This window comes from Dipteris shenzhenensis, chromosome 15 (assembly GCF_047967505.1).
Source record: "Dipteris shenzhenensis isolate YYH24624 ecotype China chromosome 15, Dip_SZ_1.0, whole genome shotgun sequence".
Classification (NCBI taxonomy): Eukaryota; Viridiplantae; Streptophyta; class Polypodiopsida; order Gleicheniales; family Dipteridaceae; genus Dipteris; species Dipteris shenzhenensis.
In genome coordinates, this window is record NC_141610.1 from 9145190 (window position 1) to 9169519 (window position 24330).

Consider the following 24330-nt stretch of genomic DNA (forward strand, 5'->3'; position numbering starts at 1 on the left):
CAGATGACTATACATTGAAAAATGGGCCACCTTGTTCTGCATTTTCTTTGTTCAATGCTTTGCTTCATTAGAGCCCTTCATTTGGGGGGTTCAACATTGATGCACATCTCAACAATGGTTTTTGATGTCATACTACCATGCCTTCTAGGCTTCTTTGTGCACTCAAGCTAATGCCATTGTCAACTTCACCATGTTGGGACACACTTGCAATATGCAGCATGTCTCCTATGTTCCTTGGCTGCAACATGTCTCCTATGTTCCTAATCTTCCATTTTTACTCAACCATCCTAAAATAAAGCCCGAATATCATCTAACGGGGGGGTCTCCACGGGGGGCCAGTTTTGAGTACTAAACTGTTTACATGCCACACATCAAGTAATATATTTATGTATTTTGTCAACACTCTTGTCTAACATCTACCAAGGCTTTTAGCATTTTCCCAATATCTAGATCCGATTCTTTAGCCCCAAATGTATTAGGATTGATATTTTGCAACAGAATGCAAGCATTACACATCAAGGCACTTTCAAATTGGATACATGTATAATGTACATTGTTGAGACAATATTCCATTTAACTAAATCATGAGAACCCAATGTCTTATCAGCTATGATTGCCAAATATTGATGAGTGTTCTCTTAGAGTCATGGTCTACTAATGTCTTCTATTTCTAATTTTGTTATTCAACCTTGCCAAATGTCAATGATTTGTCCTCTTGGGGTTGTAGCCTCTCAGGTTATATTCTCACATTGTATTCTATGCCTGATTTTGCTACTTGACCTTGGAATATGAGTGCAAAGAAGGGACATTAAAGGAAGTTGCAACGAATTCCTATTAGTTCATCCTATTAGGCATGAGTGTCATGTGCACACAAATGGTCTTGAGTGCATTCCTATCCATTGAAAAGATAATTAGATGGGTTTTACTCATCATGTTTATCATTGCTGCATAGTATTCCTATTATGAGTTTCCCATAGACTTCCTTGCTGAACTAAACCACCTTATGCCACTACACTACTCATTTACAATAGAGGTGATTAGCACGCTTTCAATGAAGGCTGCACATGGGGGATGATCATTTTTTAAGCAAAATCTTTCGAGCATCCGAGCGATGAAGAAGCTTAGAACTACGTAAAAATATGATAAAAATGGATCGAAAGAAAACATAGTTGCACTTAGAAATATGCAAAGTATTATAGCAATGTCTATTTTATAAACAAATCTTTATAGAATCTTTAGAAATTGTGAGTAACATAATGAGACGGCTTTTTAAAAATCCCACGTGTAGAGTAGACTTCTCTATGAAAATTCCCTTATGATCCTTCTTACATTTTTTACTTAATAGGAAGTGACATTGAAAACGCTCTCTCAACCTATCTTCATGAAAGGGTTTCTTCAAACAAACCTCATTAAAACAAGCCATCAAAGTAGTTTTGCCATCGAAACCCCTTCGAAGTAAGTTTTCCAAGGTAGTTTCGCTGGCAAAACTACCTTGGAGAGCACTTTTAAAAGTGACAACTTTCACATCCAATGTCCAAATATAGTCATTCAACCACTCAAATTGATCGAAAAACCCCATTTGAGCACATCTAAGGAGTTATATTTTAGAAAATCTTGCATATATAGTATTAAATATTACATGTATTTTATGAGAGTGATATATAAGTCCAAGTTAATACTTATTTATAGTAATTTAAACTTTTTTAGAAACATATCCGTAAATATCTTGTTATTTATGCTATAAAAACACTAGAAAGATCATGCCACATTGATATAAATGTGTTCAATAAGTAATTATATATGTATTCGACGAAAACTACCTTGGAAAACCTACTTCAAAGGGATTTCGTTGGCGAAACTAATTTGATGGCTTGCTTCAAGGTAGTTCCAAGGTCTATGAATAAGAAAAATTATGTTACGTAAAAATGAATGAGCGACTAGTTTGTATATTTTTATGATAAAGATTAGTTCTAGTGAATATAAAAGTATAAAAACCATGTTTTCTAAAGAAACACAATTTTTTAAATCTCTTGATAACACGCTCGGATAAACCTGTGCATAGGTTTTACTCGTAAAAATGACGCATCCGCTATGCATGCAAGGCATCTAACTTAGTGAGAACAACAATAAAGGAACATTGGCCAATGAGGATGCTTGAGACCAGAAATAACATAAAAACTACCCCTCAACTCCTTACAAGCAAGAGAAGTAGATGAGTAAGGCCTTCACTAGGAAATCCAGCAAGGAAGATCCTAGTAACTCACCATGCTTATTTAAGATTTTGATTTTAGAACCAAGAATCTATCTAAAACTCTTTCGAATTCAAGGACATACTTGGTTTTTTTTTTTTTTCAAAAAAGAGACTTCTACTAAGTAAGAAAGAAACCCGCTAGAGCAAGCTCTGTGCGGAAATACACCATGCTAAGCATGTAATAAAAAACCCCTCAGAGGAATGAGGTAGAAAGAAACCAAGGCTGAGGCTGAAAATGCCATCTCAACCCTATAGAAGTCTTAGCAAAGAAGGGAGAGTCTCTCCAATCTCTGAGAAAAGTAACTCTCTTGGAGGAGGCTGCTCGAGATGATCCCTGCATGGTCGCCCAAATGGCCATCAGAGTGTGTATCGTATCTGTCCAAGTACTGGCCAAGATCTTAGAAGGATGAACCTGAGAACCCTTCAAAGCCTCAGTGCATCTGGCTCTCCAAATGTGCCATGCTGGCACCAACAAGAGCATATAAACCATGATGTGGCTAGAAGAACCTAGTTAACCACCACCACTCTGGAGGCCAAGTCAAGTTTGGTTGAGCTCCAGAAAAGGAGCTTTCTTCTGATGCTTTCCAACATCGGAGCAAACTGTTGTGAAGGAGAGATACCCACCCCAATCTGGCAGCCCAAATATCTTACGGAGACGCCCCTCTGTAACCAAGTGAAGCCAATATCATTACCCCAATCCGAGATGTCATCCTCGCAAATCCAAAAACCATTGGATTTATGCCAATTAATGTGTGCACCTGCAGCCGTCGGGAAGAAGAGCTCCTGGATAGTGAGTTGGCCGATGACACGGCTATTTTTTTGGATGCCTCCCCCAGGACACTCACTTCCTTTCGGACAGCCTTGGATTTGTTTTGCACGGCTGCAGGTGCACACATTAATTGGCATAAATCCAATGGTTTTTGGATTTGCGAGGATGACATCCCGGATTGGGGTAATGATATTGGCTTCACTTGGTTACAGAGAGGCGTCTCCGTAAGATATTTGGGCTGCCAGATTGGGGTGGGTATCTCTCCTTCACAACAGTTTGCTCCAGTGTTGGAAAGCATCAGAAGAAAGCTCCTTTTCTGGAGCTCAACCAAACTTGACTTGGCCTCCAGAGTGGTGGTGGTTAACTAGGTTCTTCTAGCCACAGCATGGTTTATATGCTCTTGTTGGTGCCAGCATGGCACATTTGGAGAGCCAGATGCACTGAGGCTTTGGAGGGTTCTCAGGTTCATCCTTCTAAGATCTTGGCCAATACTTGGACAGATACGATACACACTCTGATGGCCATTTGGGCGACCATGCAGGGATCATCTCGAGCAGCCTCCTCCAAGAGAGTTACTTTTCTCAGAGATTGGAGAGACTCTCCCTTCTTTGCTAAGACTTCTATAGGGTTGAGATGGCATTTTCAGCCTCAACCTTGGTTTCTTTCTACCTCATTCCTCTGAGGGGTTTTTTATTACATGCTTAGCATGGTGTATTTCCGCACAGAGCTTGCTCTAGCGGGTTTCTTTCTTACTTAATAGAAGTCTCTTTTTTGAAAAAAAAAAACAAATCCAAGGCTGTCCGAAAGGAAGTGAGTGTCCTGGGGGAGGCATCCAAAAAAACAGCCGTGTCATCTGCCAACTCACTATCCAGGAGCTCTTCTTCCCGACGGATAGGAAGCCTCAGCCCATAAATATCAGCTTGAGATCTAATGTAGATACTCATAGCTTTCGCCACAAACAGAAAAAGAAACGGGGCAAGAGGACATTCCTGACGGACGGATCTGGAAATCTGAAACATGTCCCCTCTTACCCCCCCAATAAGCAACTGGCTATGGGTTGATCTGTAGAGAGAGGATACTCCTCTAATCCATGCATCTAAAAAACCAAAGCGAGATAGAGTACCCTCTAAAAAATCCCAGCCTACTCTATCGTAAGCTTTCTCAAAGTCCAAGAGTAGAATGGCCAATCTCTGGCGGCTCTGCATGGCCCATTCTGAGGCCTCCCAAAATGAGAAAATATTATCAAAAATACTTCTGCCATGCACAATCCCTGTCTGCGTGTCATGAATCAAATCTGAAAGAAAAACCTGTAGCCGCAGACTGATGGCTTTTGCCAGAATCTTGTAAAAAGTGCCCAATAGAGTGATGGGTCTCCATTGAGACACAAGATTCCTATTACCCCCCTTTGGGATGAGATGAATGAGACCATCTGTAAGTGAGTCTGGCATCTCACCACAATCCCACACGCCCTGCAGGGCTGATGTAATGTGATCACCAATCTGCTCCCAAAAAGTAATAAAAAAGGAGGAGGTAAGTCCATCTAAACCTGGGCACTTGCCCTTGTAAAGGGCAAGTAATGCAGTCTTGAATTCTGCATTGGTGAAAGGTGCATCCAGAGAAATATACATCTCATCCTTCACCAATTCAGGGATACACTGCCAAATAACCTCTCCGGCATCATCAATGGCATGTGTGCCTAGATCTGCAATAAGAAGGGATGCAAAAAAATATGAAGCTACACGCATGACAGCATCAGGATCTAACTGTAACACCCCGTCTGAGTCAACAAGCTGCGAAACACTATCTCTACTATTTTGGGCCCATGAGTAGAGAAAAAGTGTTTGTTAACCCTGAATCCAACAATGTCTACAAATGAGCCCTTGCTGCAACAAGGCGCTCCTGAATCCAAGCATCTGTGGGCCTCTTCTGCTCTTCCCTCTGAAGGGATGCTAACTGCTGGCGTATACCAATCTCACATCTGAGAATCTCACGTCTCCTAGAATCAGCGACTATATGATAATAGTCACTAATTCCGGATAAGGCTGCAGCTACCTGAGATGGGTGGACAGCTCCACCCTGTATGTGAGAAACCCAAATCTGTAAAATATCCTCCGTGAGGCTCTCCTCTGCATAAAAAGCATCCGGAATCCTGACACTGGCAGAGCGTCATCTCCGATGAGGCTCAAGAATCTGCAACACCATTGAAAAATGATCTGAGGTGGAAACCCCAGTAGAAATGCATATAGATCCTCCTCTGTCAAGTGCCCAATCCGTCTATATGAAATCTGTCAATCTGTGCATGAATGGGCATGTGTATTCTCATGTTTAACCAAGAGTACAGGAGTGACTGTGGCATAATATGAAAGGCATCATCCAACCAAGTGTCCCTGCCAATGAACTGAAAGAGGAAGGCATCCTAGGCTATCCTCTCCAAAGAATGAATTCCACCCTGTCTGCCTCCCTTTTTGTCTAAAGGCAACTCAACCATGTTGAAGTCGCCATCAATGATCCAAGAATCTGCAATGGGGGCCAAAGAGAGTAACTCCTTCCAAAAGGAGATCCGCTCCCCTCTGTTGTTGGGAGCATAAAGATTGAGAAGACCAATCTTACGCCCTCCAATCAAAATAATGATCCATTGAGCTCTAGAAGGGGAGATAATACCATGACCAGCAACCAAGGGGAGAATAGAAAGAGAGACCGAAATGCAAGTACCTCCCCTTGTGCCCATAGCAGGCGACCAGAAGGTATGTCCTGAAAGCAGTTTGCCAGACTTAGAGCAATCACTGGCATCCAGCTTGTGTTCCTGGATAAAAAGGATATCAATAGCACCTCCAGTGACACCTGGATGAAGCTGGTTCCCGATCAGCTGCCTACGACGACGGTGTGGAACTCCGCTAGGCCCTGTATGTTCCAGCTGACTATTCTCACCGACAGGAGGATGCTGGATGGAAAGGCTTACCCGACCTAGTAGAGGAGACCAGCTTCCCCTGGGCCGAAATACTTCTGCTGAGGGCAGGAAACTCAACAGGTGAAAGGATCCCCACACCTACTGAAAGGGAGGCCCTGTCAGAAGGAATCCCAATGACCGGGACCCCTAAGGTGGAGGGCACAAACTCCTCATCATCCATGAAAGTCGCCGAATCTGCCAGTGCCGAAAAAGAATTCCTGATAAGCAAGTCTGGCCGAGGAGTGCGAAGAAGACCTGCACTCGTGGAAGATGAAGGAGAAGAACCTGCCATGCCTCTATCAGCAGAACTAGAGCTAGGGGTTAAGGAGGCCTGTGGCTGGGGTGAAGAGGAATCAGGAGCCCTCATCTGCGCCTGCACTTTCTCGGTTGTCCTGACTGTGGCAGGAACAGTCTGCGGGGAAGAAGTACCTGTAGCCCCCTCGTGGTCAGAAACCAAAGTGACTGGGGCTGGTGGATCTAAAGGCCCCTCCTGATGTGGAACTGTAGTGTCTGGGGCTGCAGCAACATCCACCTATGGAGTTTGGAAGGCATCTATCTGAACAAGATCAAAAGTCTCCTCCTGAGGTAAGGGAGCCGCTCTGATAGCTCTCCATCGTGGTACTGGGTGTGCTACGGGCATTGGGCGCCAAACTGCCCTTGGTGGTCCTGGGGTGCGCAAACCAGGGCACCCTGTTGCTCTTGGTGGTCCTGGAGTGTGTGGTACAGGGTGTTGGGGAGGTGCAGTCGTGGTAGTACGTGAAGGAGCCGCACCAGAAGACCTCGTGGGTCTTTTTCTCTTCCTTGGGCAGTCTCTAGCAAAGTGCCCAAGGGTCTTGCAAATCCTGCACTGCTGGTCCTGTCTATCTGAAATCTCGACTCTCTGTCGAAAGAGAGAGCCGTCTGAACGTTGAAGCATAATGTGGTCATCTGAGATGTTAGGGTCAGAGACAATGACCCTAACACGAGGCACCCCGTCTGCACTAACTGCCTCTGCCGAAAAAGAAGGCATGCAAGGAAGGGAGGGGATCTCAGTGACCACTCCGAATGTGGCTCCAATAGTAGCAAGCAGTCGATGGTAGACCTGAGGAAGACCAAGAAATCTAATGAACAGTGATGTGACCTGCCTGTCCTCCTCGACCGGATCGAAGTCCAAGGTGTAGGGTAAAAGAAAGATCCTCCTCGAACCCAAAGCCAAGGGATTAGCTTTGAGAACAAGGGCTGTGGACTCGTGGGAGTCGAAAACCACTTGAAAGAATCCACGTCCCAAAAGTCGAATATCCCTGAGGTGTGGGGCGAGGTCTCCTGGTAACGCCGCCAGCATCCAGTCTCTAGCCTTTGATCTAGAAGGGTGTGACCCAAAGATGCGAGCAAAAAGTGATGTGGAGCCCTCTCATTCCACATCTTTCTTGAGCTGCTGCAACTCGTCTTCTGAAAAAATGACAGTTCTCGCGGCCGGTGGAAGTGGACGGAGATTGGCTGAATGGGGATCCATTCGCCAATCGATGTGAAAAGGCCGATTCCAACACTGAAAAAGCTCTGTCCGTGAAACTACTGCCTAGGACGCCCTGAACGCGGGCGCAGGAAGAAGGAGAAAGAGAGGGTAGGAGAGAGGGGAAGGGAAGGAGAGGATAGACTAAAGGGGGAGACGGAGGTAGGCTGAGGGGGAGGCGTGGGGAGCTGAGTTAGGAAGGAAGGGGGCGGGGAGGGAGAGGGAGGAGTTTTTTTTTTTTTTATAACCCTCTTTTTTTTTTTTTTTTTGGGTCTCCTTGGGGGGGGGATAGGAGGGAGGGAAAGGGAGGGCGGGGGAGAGGAAGGAGGGGGAGGGGGAGGGGGAGAGGAAAGGAGGGCGGGTTAGGAGGGACGGAAAGGGAGGGCGGGGGAGAGGAAAGGATGGGGAGGGGGAGAGCAGCCGGGGGGGGGAGAGAGAGGGCGAGGGAGGGGGGCGGGGGAGGAGAAGGGGGCGCGGGGGCTGGCGGGGGAGAGGGAGGGCGGAGGAGAAGGGGGCAGCGGGGAGGGGGGCAGCAGGGGGGGGGGAGAGGGATGACGGGGGAGGGGGCGGGGGAGGAGAAGGGGGGGCGGGGGGGCTGACGGGTGGGGGAGAGGTAGGGCGGGGAGGGAGAGGTAGGGGTAGCAGGGAGGGAGAGGTAGGGGCAGCGGGGGGGGGGAGAGGGAGGGCGGGGAGGAGGAAGGGGAGAGGGAGGGTGAGGGAGGAGGGAGAGAGGGCTGGCGAGAGGGGAGGGAGAGGAGCAGCGAAGGGGGGAGAGGGGGGGCAGCGAGGGAGAGGGAGAGGGAGAGGGGGGGCAGCGAGGGAGAGGGAGAGGGAGAGGGGGCTGGCTGAGAGAGGGAGACGGGGGGGCAGGAGGAGCAGCAGCTCATGTGACAGAGAACCATAGGGATTGATGATTTGGACATACTTGTTTTCATCACTACATGGGTAAGGAATCCGAACTATTAGAAGCCACATAACGCTGATGATGAGAATGAGATTCCTCGCACATGCTCCCCACGTGTGCTTGGGATTTCATTGCGTGCACTTGGGCTTGATCCAAATCGCATGCACTAGGAGTAAGACGGGGTTAGATGCCATTCTCCCTCAAGCAAAAAGGAAGTACAGTATAGCTAAACAAGAGGCACTTTGCATAGTGTATATTTGTATAAAGCAGCACCAACTCCAATGAAAGACCTCCCTATCACAAGGCACATGTACGTCAGGAGTGAAGGAGGAGACGATCACATTTAGGAGAGTTACATAACACCAGAACAATCCATGAGTAGAGACTAGGGATTAGCCTCAAACGGCTCCAATGACAATATGCGATCACTACATTGACGAAGTTTCAAAGCAGAGTTAATTGTGCAAGTAAGAGTGAAAATTCAAGGGATTTTGATTATTGGGACTCTGTTGTACATTCTTATGAGCATGTCAACCTGAAAGGAGTAAAGCAGGTTGATCTTCCTGTTTCCAATGCAGTGTTGTACATTCTTTGTCACATCAGCATCTTGCAATATGCTGAAAAAGTTTTGTGCAATTAAATTTTTTGAGGGCCATCAGCGTTTTTTTTTTTTCAAGAAAGGCCATCAGCCTTTTCACCATCTACCGCCTGGTAAATGCACCTCTGCTCGCATAAAAAATTTGATCCTTTAGTTGCTCGTGAGATTGATGCTCTTTATTCACTGCCCTTCAAGGTGACTCAGCATTCACAAGGTTATCATGCCTACCTATTGCTTATAAGATGATTATCTCTTGTTAGGGATGGTTTCTATGTCATCCACGTCCCTTTTCAGTACTTATTTGGATACAAGGGTTAGGTGGCTTACAAACTCCCATGGTTTGCATTTTATGTAAGGAATGCTGGCTTGATCCACTATCCTTTTATCGTTGAGAATGCATTCCTTAAAAAAACATAAATTTATGGTTCAGCTTCACAAATTTGTGGCATTACTTTATTTGAGAAAAAGCCTCTATTGTTGAAAGCCTTATTGCTAATGGTCGTCATTGCCGCGAATTCAATGATCAACCATACTTTCTGGATGTAGGCCTTGTTATCGAGTTTTTCGCTGACAATGTGCTTCTCCAAAACAGCCCAAACAAAAGCATTGTGATAAAATAAAAATCAACTACTTATACCAGAGCAACAAATAAATCAGTGTACACACAGTGTATGCATGATAGAAATATTGCCCAAAAAAAGGCAAGTTGAACATCTGTTTCACATAATATCATCTTAATGTGAATCTCTTACTTCACTAGAGCCCTGCAGAAAAAGGCCCCTTCATAGTCAGAATTTCCAAGCTGTAAATACCAATTTTTGGAACCCATGGCTTTCCTTACTCTTATGCTAGTGGCAAGATATGGATTTATTTTTTTGGAGAAGATGAAACTTTGGAATCCTTATCATTTTCTAATTTGGGATCTTGTTTATCCCAATTCTGCAACAAATTAACCAAAACAGACTCCAAATAAGTTCTGTGAAATAGATGTGACCAAAAGAAAAAACGAATCTTTTGTTTTTTTCCTGATCTACAATCTCACTTTTCCCCAGAATTGTCATGAAGAGGGTTTCTACTAAATCTTAAGACAAAACTTAGAATGGGAGAATTTATCAGTAACGTAAGTTCACCAGATTGTAATATTGAGGAACGAGATCTGTGCATTTTACTTACTTTGAGAATCTCATGGGTTGTCTTGTCTAAGGGCATAAGTTCACATAAGTGATTTATCAATTCTTCAGGTAAGAGTGGATGGGACCGCAACTGCATAGGAAGTCAGTGGTTGACTTAGCAGGGCAATTAACATCTGCGTTGTTTATAGCAAAAGAAAAGAGCATAAAATTGAAATTAAAACAAGAGAGCATGAATGCTCGTAGGTGGTTTATTGGGAGCAAGAGATTTTGTAAGGGTAAAGCAGTGAGAGAAAGATCTAAAAATGACTACCATAAAATAGTAACTCGAAAAAATGGCATGAATGCTTGTGGGCACTACCTCTTGGTTTAGTGAGAGAAGAATTCTCTAGCAAGGAGAGTTTAGGGAGTGGGGAGGAGTCTCCACCTTTAAAAAAGCTTAGGTACCAAAGAAAAAAAGCAATCAACAGAAAAAAAAAAACAATATTCACATGGAAAGGACTTCCAACCCTTTTTTTTTTCCAAAAAAATTACTTCATTAAGTATGAACGAAAACCGCAAGAGCAAGCTCAAGTGCATATGTACATCAGCATGAAAGAATAAACCAGCTCAAAAAGAGCCAACAAAAATCCAGGGTGGAGGCTAAAAGTGCCACCTCAACCCTGAAGGAGACTCGGAGAAGAAAGGAGATGCTCTCCAAACTCTGAAAAAAATATCCCTCCTAGTGCTAGCTGCTCTCGAAGATAGGGGCATGCTCGCCCATATGGCCATCAAAGTGTGTATAGTATCAGTCCATATACTGGCAATAGTCTGGGAAGGTTGAACCTGGGAACTCTCCATTGCCTCTGTACATCTAGCCCTCCAAATATGCCAAGCTGAAATACTAGCCCGAATCTCACAAGAGGTGTCTACAGAGGCATGGGCCACTCTGAAAGGAGTGAAAGGAACATCCTGGAGGAAACATTATCGCAGAAGATGACGTCGTACAAAGAAGGCTGAGTCTGAGTCATGTCCCTCGAAAAAGAGATAACCATGCAATTGATCCCCAATGGAATGATTGTATATTGGATGAGTATGGCAGATCACTAGGAGCGTCACATTATATGCAGTGGTCTAGATGGGAGAGGAGACCTGCCTCCACGGTGGGGGCCTGGAAAGCATTCAGGAAGCTTCCACAGGATCAGATACTATTATCAGTCAACCACCTTAGCATAAGAATATCAATGGCTCCCCCAGTAACACCTGGATGAAGTTGGTTACGAACCAACTGCCTACGGCAACGATGCGGCACACCTCTAAGGCCTGCTGAAGGGAAGTCTCCGTCGAAAGGGATCCCGATAACTTGCTCCCCAAAAGTAGAGGGTACAAACTCCTCCTCTAACTCAAACTCTGCCAAGTCTGCCAGGACTGCGAAGGAATTCCTGAGTGAAGAGCCTGGTCCCGGTGTGCGGAGGATCCCTACAGATGGTGGAGTAGAAGCAATAACCCCCTTACCTCTATCCAGAGGTGAAGAAAGACGAGCAAAGGAGGAAGGGGGCTGCTGAGATGGAGGGTCCGGGGAGACTGAGCAATAACATGGGGGTCAGCGCTGACTCTCTCCACAGGTGGTAGCCCCTCCTAATAACCAACAGAGGGGACAGGGGCAACCACATCAGCAATAGGAACCAAGGCAAGGATGATTCATGCCTGTAAGGATGATGGATCCGAGGCGCCTAAAGTGGAGGGGGAACACCAACTCTGACTGGCACCCAACGGGGGACGATAGGAACAGGACGTGCTGAGGGTCCTTGTCACGCTAAAGAAGAGGGTCCAAGATGAGAGGCTGTAGCCAAAGGTCCTGGGCAAGATTTGGAAAGTCCAGTAGCGCGAAACAAAGTGGTAGGACGTGCAATATGTGCCGCCGAGGTGGTGCAATGAGGCCCTGCACCCGTGGATCTTTTAGGTCTTTTCTTTTTCCTTGGGCAATCTCTCGCTCAGTGCCCAGAAGTCCTGCAAATCCTACACTGGTCTTGTCTCCTAGCGATGTCGACTCTCTTTCTGAAGAATGAGCCATCTGGATGCTGAAGCATGATGTGGTCATCCGTGATATTAGGGTCCGAGACAATGATCCTAACACATGGCACCCCATCCGATTTGATTGCCTCTGCTGCTGAAGAAGGCATGCCAGGTAGAGTGGGGATCTCGGTGACCAACCCGAAGGCGGCTCCAATGGATGATAAGAGTCGATGGTAAACCTGCGGTGGGAGGCCAGGGAATCTCATGAAGAGTAAAGTGACACGGCTATCCTCCTCCACAGGATCAAATCCCAATGTGAAGGGCATTAAGAAAATCCTCCTGGAGCTCAGTGTCAAGGGACTAGCCTTGAGCATTGTACCTTCTGCGTCCGGAGAATCAAAAACCACCTGGAAGAAGCCTTGACCAAGCAAACGAACATCTGTGAGGTGTTGTGCAAGGTCTCCAGGTAAAGTTGTGAGCATCCAGTCCCGGAAGGGCGGGACCCATGAATGGGAGCAAAGAGTGAAGTGGAACTCTCCTCCTCTGTGTCTTTTTTGAGCTGCTGCAACTTTTCTTTGGAAAACGTAATTGTTTTCGCGGCCGGTGGAAGCAGACGAGGATTGCCTAAAGGATGGTCCATCGCCAATCGCAGTGAGAAGGCCGACTCGAACACAATAACACTCGGTCCGTCTATAAATTGATGCCAAAAGAAGAAGTCTAAGAAATGCACGAAGGGAGTTGAGGAGAGGTAGATGGAGGTTGGGGGAGGGCTGAGGGGGGAGGACAAGGAGGGAGGCCGGGAAGGAAAAAGAAGGGGCTGGGGAGGTGGAGGGAGGATGGGAAAGGAGGCTGAGGGGCACGGGGGAGGAGGGGGAGGAGGGTGAAAGGGCGGCGGGAGATGGGGCCGGGAGAGGAGCGTTGAGGGGCGGGGGAGAGGGCTGAAGGGGGTGGATGAGGGGGGCGGGGGAGAGGGCTGCGGGGGGAGGGGGGAAGGGGTGGGGTAAGAGAGACGGGGGAGAGGGCTGTGGAGGGCAGGGGAGAGGGATGGGAGGGCGGGGTAAGAGGGACGGGGGAGAGGAGCGGGGAGGGAGCGGGGAGGAGAGCAGGGAGGGGAAAGGGAGAAGGCCGGGGAGCGGAGAGGGCGGGGAAGAGGCTGAGAGTAGGGGGAGGGAGAGGGCAGCTAGAGCGGGGAGGAGCAGCAGCTCAATGAGCTCTCCTCTAAGCAATCGATAGTGGGACTTCCAACTCTCATTTCATGGGTTGAGGTAGTGCAAATCCTCAACCCATGAAATGTGTTAAAGACAAAATCTCATTTGCTAGCAAAATTTAGTTTGGTGATTCATTACCTTCCGGAGACGCTTTTTTGTAAGAACAATTTTACATATTTTTTCAATACTACCGGGGCTGTAATCCACTGCAAGGTGTGCCAGGATAGAGAAATTGAAATTGAAAGAGAGAACAGCTCCATGCCTCTCCAGAAATGTACGCCATAGCATTATTCTGCTTGCATAGTCAGGGTAGGGTACATAAATTCTTTTTGTAAATAGACTGACAAGGCTTGGTGCTTTTGCAGGAGCATTCTGCATCATCACAAGAAGCATAATTTTTTGTTAAAGGTTTACTGATGTTTTATAAAGCTTTATGTTTTGTGTAAATATGTGCATTTTGCATTCCACTGCAACGTGGTGGATTTCTAATGGTACCTGAGGTTTTGATGAGGTACCAATGAGGAGAACACGATCTCCAGGCTGAAGTAAGGCCACCTCTTTTATGAGAGCAGTTTTTATCCGGCTACTTTTATCCTTCAGTCCACATGCTTTCATCTTTTTCTTATCTTTAATAAATACCTAGGAGTCAGATGCAGTCCATGAATGAAATGAAAGAATAGTCAGTAGTTTAAGCTTCATGAAGCTTCAGTCCAGATCAACACATTTTTTGCCATTAGTCATAAGAAACCATTACAATTAGCTTAAACACTTTTAATAATACAGCGAATCACAAATAATTACCAAAAACAAAATGTATACCAAGACAAACAATTGAAATACATAAAAGGAAGTGCAACTGTATGAAATCTTAGTAATATGAGGATTTTTGCACAATATAGAGAGAAACACCATGTTGAATTGTTTTTGTTTTTTTTTCAATGAGTAGCCTAGCAATCCCTCTCCAAATAATTCGTACCTGTTTGACAATGCTGGATGGTCTCCTCAGCCAGAAAGAATCTGCACCAAACCTCGACCTCCACTGTCCCTCCATGTATAGACAGCCAAAAGAAAAGAGTGATCTTTCTGTTCCTAAGAGACTTCTATAGTCGCTTCCAAAAATATTTCTGCAAATCTATAGAAATTTGAAAATTCTCTCAATGGGGCTCTTTCTCGATGTCCTGCATCAATCCATTCCCATGCTCCAAGATCGCACTGCAAATACTTGATTGGGACCCCTCCATAAATCCAAAGTCTGTGATCTAGGTAAGAGTATCATCATGAATCCAAGAAGCTTTGCTCCACATGGCCTACAACTTTGACTTGTTGAAAAGGGAAACGCATAAGTATAGCCTCCGAAGAAATCAATAGCCTGTCCCCAGAATGAATATCGAAGACCAGGGCATCCCTATTTGCATGTGGAAGTCCTATGAGTTAAAGAGGGATTCTTGATCTCGTAAAGGCTCCCAGCCAAGTATCAAAAGAATGATATCTGTAACAGGGAGTACCCAATCCAAAGGTATAGCGGCATCTATCTAGTGAATCCTCCCCACACTTCCTCTAAGGTGGCTTTAGTTGAGATGGTTGTTCATCTATTTTTGAAATCCTTCTAGCAGCCCACCGAGGAAACAGGACCTCTCCCATCTAGACCACCACATGTACGGAGAAGAACCTAAGGGTCTACCATGCTCATCAAGTATGCTGTCATTCCACATGACAAGATGCCTATCAATCTCTTCCAGAGAGGTTGGGGACACTTTTTAAAGAGTACTCTTGAAGCTGGCCCAGGCTGTCAAGATGGCAGCCATAACAGGCGAAGAGTGGGTCCTGAGATGGCTGTAGTAAATATCCACTTGGTGCTATCCATCCAATCTCCACCTACTAAAGGAGAACAAGACTGTATGCATCGATGAAAAAGGCCTTCCAAGGTTCCTGCCATAGGGTAAGACCTCTGACCACCCTCTTGCATAAAAGAGCTCCGCTCTGCAAGTCTTGGTCTATAATATTAAGTTCTCCCTCCCGAGTAGGAAGAATGAGGGTTTCCCAAGCCACCCTAGCTTTGATGTCTGCCAAACCATCTAGACCACTCCAAAGAAAATTCCTTATCCGGCCTTATGAGCTGAGTGATGCAGACCCTATAATGACACCACAAGAGCATACGAACCAAGCCATGGCCAACAATTCCTAGTTGACCACCACCACTTTGGAGGTGAGGTCAAGTTTAGCTGAACTCCAAAAATGGATTTTCCTCCTGATACTCTTCAACACGAGATGACCAAACCAACTTGGCAGCCCAAATATCTAGTAGAAACACCCCTTTGGATCCAAGTGAATCCCAAACCAGTACTTCCTGGTCGCTGATCCAAAAACCATTGGATTTATTCCAATTGATACGTGCACATGTTGCCAAACAGAATTGATCCAAGGCTTCCCTAAATGAGGTGAGATTGTGTGTATTGGTATCCAAAAAACCAGCAGTATCATCAGCCAACTCATTGTAGAAAAGTTTCTCATTTTGTCTCAATGGTAGTCTCAGCCCAACAATATCTTCCTCAGCTCTCTTTTCAGCCACAAATAAGTAGAGAAAAGGAGGGCATCCCTGAAGGACTAATCTAGAAATCTGAAACTTCTCTCCCTTTACTCCTCTAATAAGCACTTGGTTGTGGGCTGATTTGTACAAGGAGGAGACCCCCATATCCATGCATTTGAGGATCCAAACCGTAGGAGGTTACTCTCCAAAAAACCCCAATCTACTCTGTCATAAGCTTTTTTAAAATACAGCAGTAGAATGGCAAGTCTTTGGCCACTGTGCATAGCCCACTGAGAAGCTTCCCAAAAAAGAGAATGTATCAAATGTACTTCTGCCATGCACAATACCTAGAAGAAAGGGTTGCAAAGGCAAACTGATGGCCTTGGCCAAAATCTTATAACAAGTTCCCAAAAGAGTGATGGGCCTCCATCTTGCAGATCAAGAACGCCCTTCTCCTCCACCACAGACAGGGCTTCCGAGTCTCATGACCATGGTCAGGCAGTTGCTAGTGATGACCCAGCTCCAATTTTGGATCAGGTCGTTGTTCTACAAATCCTTTACTCCCTCACCTACCCTCTCCTCCCTCTTCCGAGCAGCCCCTTCCCTCTTATGTTCCAAAGTCACCTTTTATTGACAGAGGGAAGGGATTGGTCCCTGCTTCCTCTCCATCGGCACGGGCGGGGATTCTTGCCACTCTGACTCCTTTTTCGGATTGGAGAAACTCTTTCTCTCCTTTGGTTGATTTTGGAGAGACCAAGTTTGGACATTTAGATGGTGCAGTATTGGGTATTCTAATTGATAGAATGTCTTCTCCTTTGGGAGTGGGGGCTTTGTCCCATGTGGATTTTTCTCCTCTGCAGAGCTATTCCAAGAGATCTTTTCCTAATTGGTAAATGGAGCATCAAGCATAACTGCCATGTGAGGTTCCACCAATATAAGAATATGCTACCACATCCTATGTGTCAAGATCTGCTGATAAGAGAGGCATAAAAATTTGTAGCGATGCGCAAAATGGCATTAGGATCTGTCTGCAAAACACCATTCGAATCAACGAGTTGAAGGATACTTTTTCTACCATGCTTGGGCCCAATTGTAGAGAAAAATTCATTATTGACCCTCCCATCTGTATCCAGGATTCACGTGCATGAAAGGCATTCTCTACTCTCTGATCAAGCAAACTCTACTGATAAGCCCTTGTTGCAACAAGGCGCTCATGGATCCAAGCATCAGTAAGCTGTTTCCGCTCCTCTCCAAGACTACAAGCTGCTGTCTAAGGACTTTCACCTGTCTGATAATATCCATTCTTTTGGTGCTACCGGTCCTAATACCAGAGAAGACTACTGCCAAATGAGAAGGAGATGCTACTCCACCCTACACGTGAGACACCCAAATCTTCAAGACATCCTCTGTAAGATCTCCTCTGCATATAAGGCATCTAAAATTTTGATTTAGCCAAACGGCCTCTCGAAGGAGGGAAAGATATAGATAAAACTACAGGAGAGTGATCCAAAGTGGTCACACCCCGTACAATGCAAATGGAACCTCCCCTCTCCAAGGCCCAATCATCCGCATAGAATCTATCTATCCTCGCTTGAATGGGCAGCAACCTCTTGTTTGACCATGAGAACAGAAGAGAATGTGGTAAAGTGGGAAAGGCATAATCTATCCACGCATCTCTACCATTGAATTGAAAAAGGAATGCATCCCATGCAGTTCTCTTTAGCGAATGTATGCCTCCTTCTCTTCCCCCTTTTTTGTCTAAAGGTGATTCCACCATGTTGAAATCCCCTCCAATAATCCAAGATTCTGCAATGGCAGCCCAAGGTAAAAGCTCTTTCCAAAAAAGTACACGTTGCCCTCTATTATTTGGGGCATATATTTTGAGAAGGCTAACCTTACAACCCCCAATCAATAGAATAACCCACTAAGCTTTGGAGGGCATAATGACACCATGTCCCACCACGAGGGGAGGAATAGAAGCTGAAACTGAGATGCAAGTTCCACCCCTAGTGCCTAAGGCAAGTGTCCAAAATGTGTGACCAAAAAGTAATTTACCTAATTTTGGGCAGTCTCTGACATCCAATTTGTGTCCTAGATAAAGAGTATGTCAGTAAGTCCCCCAGTGACACTTGGATGAAGTTGATTGCGAATCAGCTCTCTCCGACGGCATCAGGCACACCGCCCAAGCCCTATATATTCCAGCTAACAATCCTCATCGGCGAGAGGATTTGGGATGGAATACATTGCCCAACCTTGTGGCTGAAACAAGTACCTCTTGTGTTGGGAAGGAGTTGCTACTACCGAAGGTGGATGAGCAGCTGAAGCAACAGGAGGCCGCGTAGCATGCGCCTGGTAGGTTGGAGGCCCCTAATATGAAGGTGCCCAAGAAGCTCTCTGTTGAATAGCCGCACCTAAAGACTTCTTAGGCCTTTTCTTTCTCTTCAGGCAATCTCTAGCAAAGTTCCCAAAAGTCCTACAGATACGACACTGATCATGTCTGCTTGCAATCTCTACTCTCTGCCAAAAGAGAGAGCCATGTGGACGTTGGAGCATAGCATGATCGTCTGAAATCTTGGGGTCTAAGACAATGATCCTAACTCTAGGAACTCCATCTGATCTGACTACCTCTGTTGTAGACAAAGGCGAACTAGGGAGGGGGGGATCTCTGTTACCTACCAAAAAATGCTCCAATGGATGCTAAGAGTCTATGGTAGACCTATGGAAGACTAGGAAATCTGATGGAGAGTGAAGTAACCCGCTTGTCCTTCTCCATCGGATCAAACCCCAATTTGAATGGAGTACGAAAGATCTTCCTAAAACCAAGTGCCAAGGGATGAGCTTTTAGCACAGAACTCGCAGCCTTTGGAGAATCAACAGCCACCTGGAAAAAACCTCATCCAAAAAGTCGAGCATCTGAAAGGCGTAGAATGAGGTGCAGGTGAAGCATCTAGTCCCAAGCCAGAGATCTGGAAGGGTGGGACCCATGGATGCATGCAAGGAGACAAGAAGCGCTCTCAATCTCCACATCTTTTTTGAGTTGCAACAGCTCATCTTTTGAGAAAGTAATGGTCCTCCTAGCAGTTGGAAGCGGACAACGATTGCCTGAATGGGTTTCCATTCGACAATCAAATGTGGAAGGCCGACTCAAATACCAGATAAGTTCTGTCTGTCGCTATGCAAAGGAGGGGAAAGGGAAAGGAAAGGACAGGAAGCAAGGGAGGGAGGGAGCGAGAGTTAAAAATGACCCAACAGAGGGTACGCACAACGGAAGACTGATAGTAATGCCCAGGAGCTCACACAGTGTGGTGTGGGGTGTGGAATCACAAACTTCTTTTTTCCTAAAATAGATGTGCAGGCTCATCAATAGACAATGAACCAGCCAGATAGAGAAACCACCAAAATAATATATTTCCGTCCAAAACTATGGACACAATGCAAAAGAGATAGATCCAGAGTCCCACCAATGGTGTGGTCCTCTGATCTTACCACAAGGTACTTCTCCTATCTGCTGGTTATCTCTAGACTCGAGCCTGCGTGCTCCACCTCGAGCGTCTGTAGACTTTCCGTCCAGAATGGTTCTCTCTACCTTATTGCAGCCTAGGTAGGCAGCCCTTTCTCAGCTTTGTCTGCAGCTTCTATGTGCCTCCTTCACCTCCTAGATGTAGGCCCAAGGAAGGTCCTCCTGCTGCTTCAATCTGTTGGTGGTTGGCTGCTCCAGAGAATATGATGATCACAACACCTTGCTGCCCTAGAAGACAGCCAAGGTCCAGCCTCTAGGGAACTCAGTCTGCAGCTCACCTTTTACTCTCCTTCACCCCCAGTGTGAGGCCCAAGGGAGTGGCTTCTGGCTGCTCCTGTCTGCTCCTTTTCTTGCTGGATAGTTGGATGTGAAATGAGGCCCAGGGCCTCTCCTTTAATAGGCCCCAAGGCCTCCTGCAAAAACCGACTGGCAGACCCCTTCCTGGCCGACTTTTGTCTGCCCTAAAAACCGACCTGGTTGGCTGCCCCTACCAGCCCAACCAGGGCCCTATATAAGGGTCTTTTCTAGGCCCTTTTTCAGCCTTTGTTCCAGGGATTCAGCCCCCCCTGGCCAGCCCATCTCCAGGCCTGATTTGCTGGCTCCAACCAGACCCACCAGCCTCAGCCAATGGCCAACCCAGGTGCTGCTGCTCCCTTCCATGGTTGCGCCACCTGTAGGCTCTGTGGCAGGCTGTCCATCTGCACACAGATGCCCTCCACATAGGCGCTTTTGTCTGTGCAATCCCGCGCCATGTCTGCTGCCCCTGACTGACCTCCTGCCAGGTTAGATCCAGGACTTGCTGTCCCCGCCTTCTGCTCCTTCCACAGGTTCCGTCCGTTGCAGCCATGCTGGTCTCTTTGATGTGAGGTGCTGCCCATGTGGCAGCCCCCTCACTTTCTTTTCTCTTGGGCACATCCTGCCCTAGGTCTCCCTCCCCCACGCTCTCCTCATATGGGGGCTTACAGATGGGGAGGTGACCATTCCAATAGGGAGCTAAGGGAAGGGAAGAATGGGTTACGTGGCAGCCAGCAAAGTTACATGCAATGGAAAGAGGGAAAGCTAGCCGAGGGGAGGAGAGGCTGCACACAGCCAAGGAAGGGCTTCCAGGAGCAGCCTGGGAGAGGCAATGGCGTGGGGGGGGGGGGGTCTGAAGGGAAGGGAGGGGAGGCTTGTCGCAGCCAAGAAGGGGCTGCTAGCAGCAACCTGGGAGAGGCGAAAGGGAGGGAAGGTGAAGGTGAAGGGAGGGGAGGCTGGTCGCAGCCCAAAAAGGGCTGCGAGGAGGGGCGAAGGGGAGAGGCTGGAGGGGTGGGGCTGCAAGGAAGCCTAGATGACTGCGAAGCAGCCTAGGAGGCTAGTCAAAGGGGAGAGGCTGGAAGGGGGGGGCTGCAAGGCAGACTACAACGCTGCGAGCAGCCTAGGAGGCTAGGCGAGACAGCTAGGAGGAAAAGTAGGCAGGGGAGAGGGTAAGGGAGGGCAGGGGAGGGTGGGAGGAGCTGATGGAGAGGAAAACGGGGGCTGAGGGAGTAGGGGGAGAGGCAGGGACGCGGAGCTCCAACTCTCCTTCTTTCTTCTGATATTGCATTGTTCCATCCAGCATGAGGGCCAAACATGCATGGGCTTATTTTTTTTTAGGGAAACATCCGCAAGCCTCCATCAGCATGGCTACCTTGCTCAAGCACCATGGAGGCCCCCTTGTCCTTGACTATTTGCTCACATCTTTTTGCAACACTCCTTACAATTTCACATCTTACTTTTTTGTGTAAGCGCCTTGTTCTAGCATGTAAGACTGTAACATGCATGAAGCTTCCATACTCTCTCACTAGTTTTGTCAATACTATCTACTGGGTCCGGATGCGTGAATGCTAACTCGGAGAGAGAGAGAGAGAGAGAGAGAGAGAGAGAGAGAGAGAGAGAGAGAGACTTTTGGCATGCAAAAGGCTCAGCACCTCATGCACATAGCTATACACAGTAAAGACTGAGAATATGCTAACTACTATCCTTATTTCGATTGGCATTGAAAAGCACCAATGAGCCACTTAACAAACTGAAGGCTGATCTTCAATGGAGAATCTGGAACTACTATGCATTTACTATCTAACATCCTCAATATTTACATTGAATACTTAAATACATTAGATACGTGCCGAGAAACACTCTCTCTTCAATCTCGAGAATGAAGCGTGCCCTTTAGCTCCTCTAGTCAAGCGTGTTTGTGCTGCCAGTTTCATGGTAAAGTTGGGGCCTATGAAAAATGCACCCCACCAATACATAGGATTTAACTATCCCAACTTGCTCCCGTACGAGTGTGAAAGCCTCGCACTGAAGCTAAGTGTCATTAATATTAACGATCATAACCTTGGTTTTACCTGTCTTTGCTCCCACAAGGCCTACAAGATTAGCAAATGGACTTTGTAGTCCCTTTGTTGTGCCTAAGATCAACGCTACATCCCCACATATAGCAAGCTAAGTATGACAGGCTCTGCTAGAATCAATCCTCAACCTCCTAGTGTATCTACCAAAGATGCCAACTCATCAATGTAAAGGCTGAAGAGAGTGGGGCGAGGGGGCACCACTGCTTCATCCCAATGCTGCTACTCACCTTCTTTGACAATCCATGTGTGTTGTGCACTCTATCCTTAACAATATCCAAGGCTCGGCGCTAAGGCAAGCTCGTGGTACTGAATCGAATGCCTATCAAAAGTCCACAAAACAGTATATACTCTCTATTTTTTGTGTTGGGCACAGGCTCCGTAATCACCTCTTTGGAATAGAATCCAATTAGAGCCTGAAATCACATCTTTGGAATAGAACCCAATCAAGAAAGGGAATCCAATTAAAGATGGGTGTTAAGTTGGAGTCTAAACTACGACTATCTTCCGCCTAAACGTGTCCGCCGTGGTGGCAGGCCTACATTGCACCAGGCAGTTCACTCCTCCTTGGCAGAAGCTTGACCCTATCTTTGAGCAGCCTTTTTGTATTAGGTTGAAGAATCCTGTGTCGTCGGTCCACCCCTTGGATATGGAGCAACTCCTCGCTAGTACATTCACGACTCCAAGGATGAAGAGTTTTAAATAGCAGTTCAAATCCACAGCCATGGCAATCGAGCTGACTGAGATGATTGAAAGCATCCTTTGGGACCCATCATCGAGATTACATGGAATACCTCATTCGAGACCCATTTTGAGTAGAATCTTCCTAAATAAGCGTGGCAACACTTTGTACTCCTTTAAATTTCTACAAACCACTTCTACTTTCAAACCATATTTCCATAACTTGGTGAAAGAAGAAATATTCTCCTAAGGATTGGCATCTATAGAAATTACAGGTCCAAGCGCTATCTCCTTGACAAAATTAGTCCCCCTTGATTTGGTGGGCTTCTCCCAACAGTGTTCCGTAGGTCGCCTCTTAGCTGTTAACATCCTCTATGAGGGCTCATTCCAGTTGGTGTATGATCTCCATGCGGTCATGCCTAACGAGTTCCACATGGAAGCCACCCAGGTGATGGACATAGTGGATGATAACCTAGAGGCCGGTACCATAAAAATGTTGTGAGATCTAGAAGAAGTGGCAAAGCATTGAAGTTACAACATTCAAGAGATTTCATGAAACACAAGCCCAATTTTGTTAGCATCTAGATAGACCCTTCTTTATCATGAAGATCATGAGTTTACTTGGCAACACTAGAAGGAAAAATATCGGATGCAACCATCAATGGATCGCAGGTGAAGAATGAGAAAAACGATCTCACGGGAGTTTGTGAAGTATGTACATACTATATTTTGATTGGGACAAGTTCTGTACATACTTCTCATTTTGTACTTTTATTTCCTTGTCAATCCAAAAAAGAAGTAAATGCAAAAGATAGGACCAACACCATGCAAATATTTGGAGATCTCATTAGAGAAGTTTACTATTAACTGGAGAACAAGAAGACATTCATGGCTTCTAGTACATGTGATCAACCATATTTGGTCCTCAAGTTCCACAATGTGCAATAAGTTACATGGAATCAATACATTGAATCAAGAGGATGTAATCTACTTGTGATGATTGGTTGGTTGTGGTTAAAATCATTAACATTTTCTATCAGGTGTAGTGGGCCCTGAGTCGTGTCAACTTGGGAAGTTACAGGTGTGCATGGTTCAAGAGATGAAAGAAGTAAGAAACAATCCAAAAATGAATAAATTACAAATGGTTTATATATGACCAACCTTTAAATGGTTCATGGAGTAGCCAAGGTACTAGACTTGATGTGGTCACCGGGATGACCAAGATGTTAGACTTGATGTAGTACATGAAATGACTAAAGTGCTAGACTTGATGTGGTCACTAGAATGACCAAGATATCAGACTCGATGTACTCATAGTATCAGAGTCCGTGCAGTACAAAAATGACCACGATACTAGATTTGTTGTGTCACTTGCATGACTAAGGTACCAAACTCTGCTATGGTCACTTGAGCGACTAGTGTACTTGAATCATTGTGGTCAATTGAGTGACCAAAGACCTAGACTTGAGATGGTTTATGGAGTGCCTAGTGTACGAGACTTGATGTACATAAGATGGTACCAAAGTACGAGACTTGCTATTCCAAGGAACCAGACTTGGTATGGTCATTTGAGTAACCAGTATTTCAGAATTGGTATGGTCACTTGAGCTACTGAGCATCGTAGTTGATGTGGTCACACTAAAACAAACAAAGTATCGGATTTGCTGTGGTCATAAGCACCATCTTTCATGTGGTCGACTAAGTAGAAGATTTGTTGTGATCACTAGCAGACCAGAATACCACACTTGGATAGTCCATGGGATGGCTAGAGAACCAAAGTTCGTATACTTCAATGGGTGACCCATGAACCAAACGCCAAATGGTACACGCGAGCTTGGCCATTGCATCTTGGGTAGTAGGTTGTTGCTACTCAATGTATGATCATGAATCTTTAACAAATATGAAAAATACATCATCATGAAGTGTAGTCCCTAGTTTCTAG

General features: G+C 46.0%; 1 protein-coding gene across 1 annotated transcript in view; it reads right to left on the minus strand.

The window, feature by feature from the left end:
• Positions 1–9825: 9825 nt before the first annotated feature.
• The window catches only part of LOC147893316 (uncharacterized), a 183972-nt gene continuing 169467 nt past the window's right edge, over positions 9826–24330 (minus strand). The window contains exons 14-17 of the mRNA XM_087385707.1: positions 13787–13930; positions 13430–13663; positions 10132–10221; positions 9826–9897 (exon numbers count right to left, since the gene is read on the minus strand). Of these exons, the coding sequence (XP_087241833.1) occupies positions 9826–9897; positions 10132–10221; positions 13430–13663; positions 13787–13930 (540 nt within the window). The remainder of the gene's footprint in view (positions 9898–10131; positions 10222–13429; positions 13664–13786; positions 13931–24330) is intronic.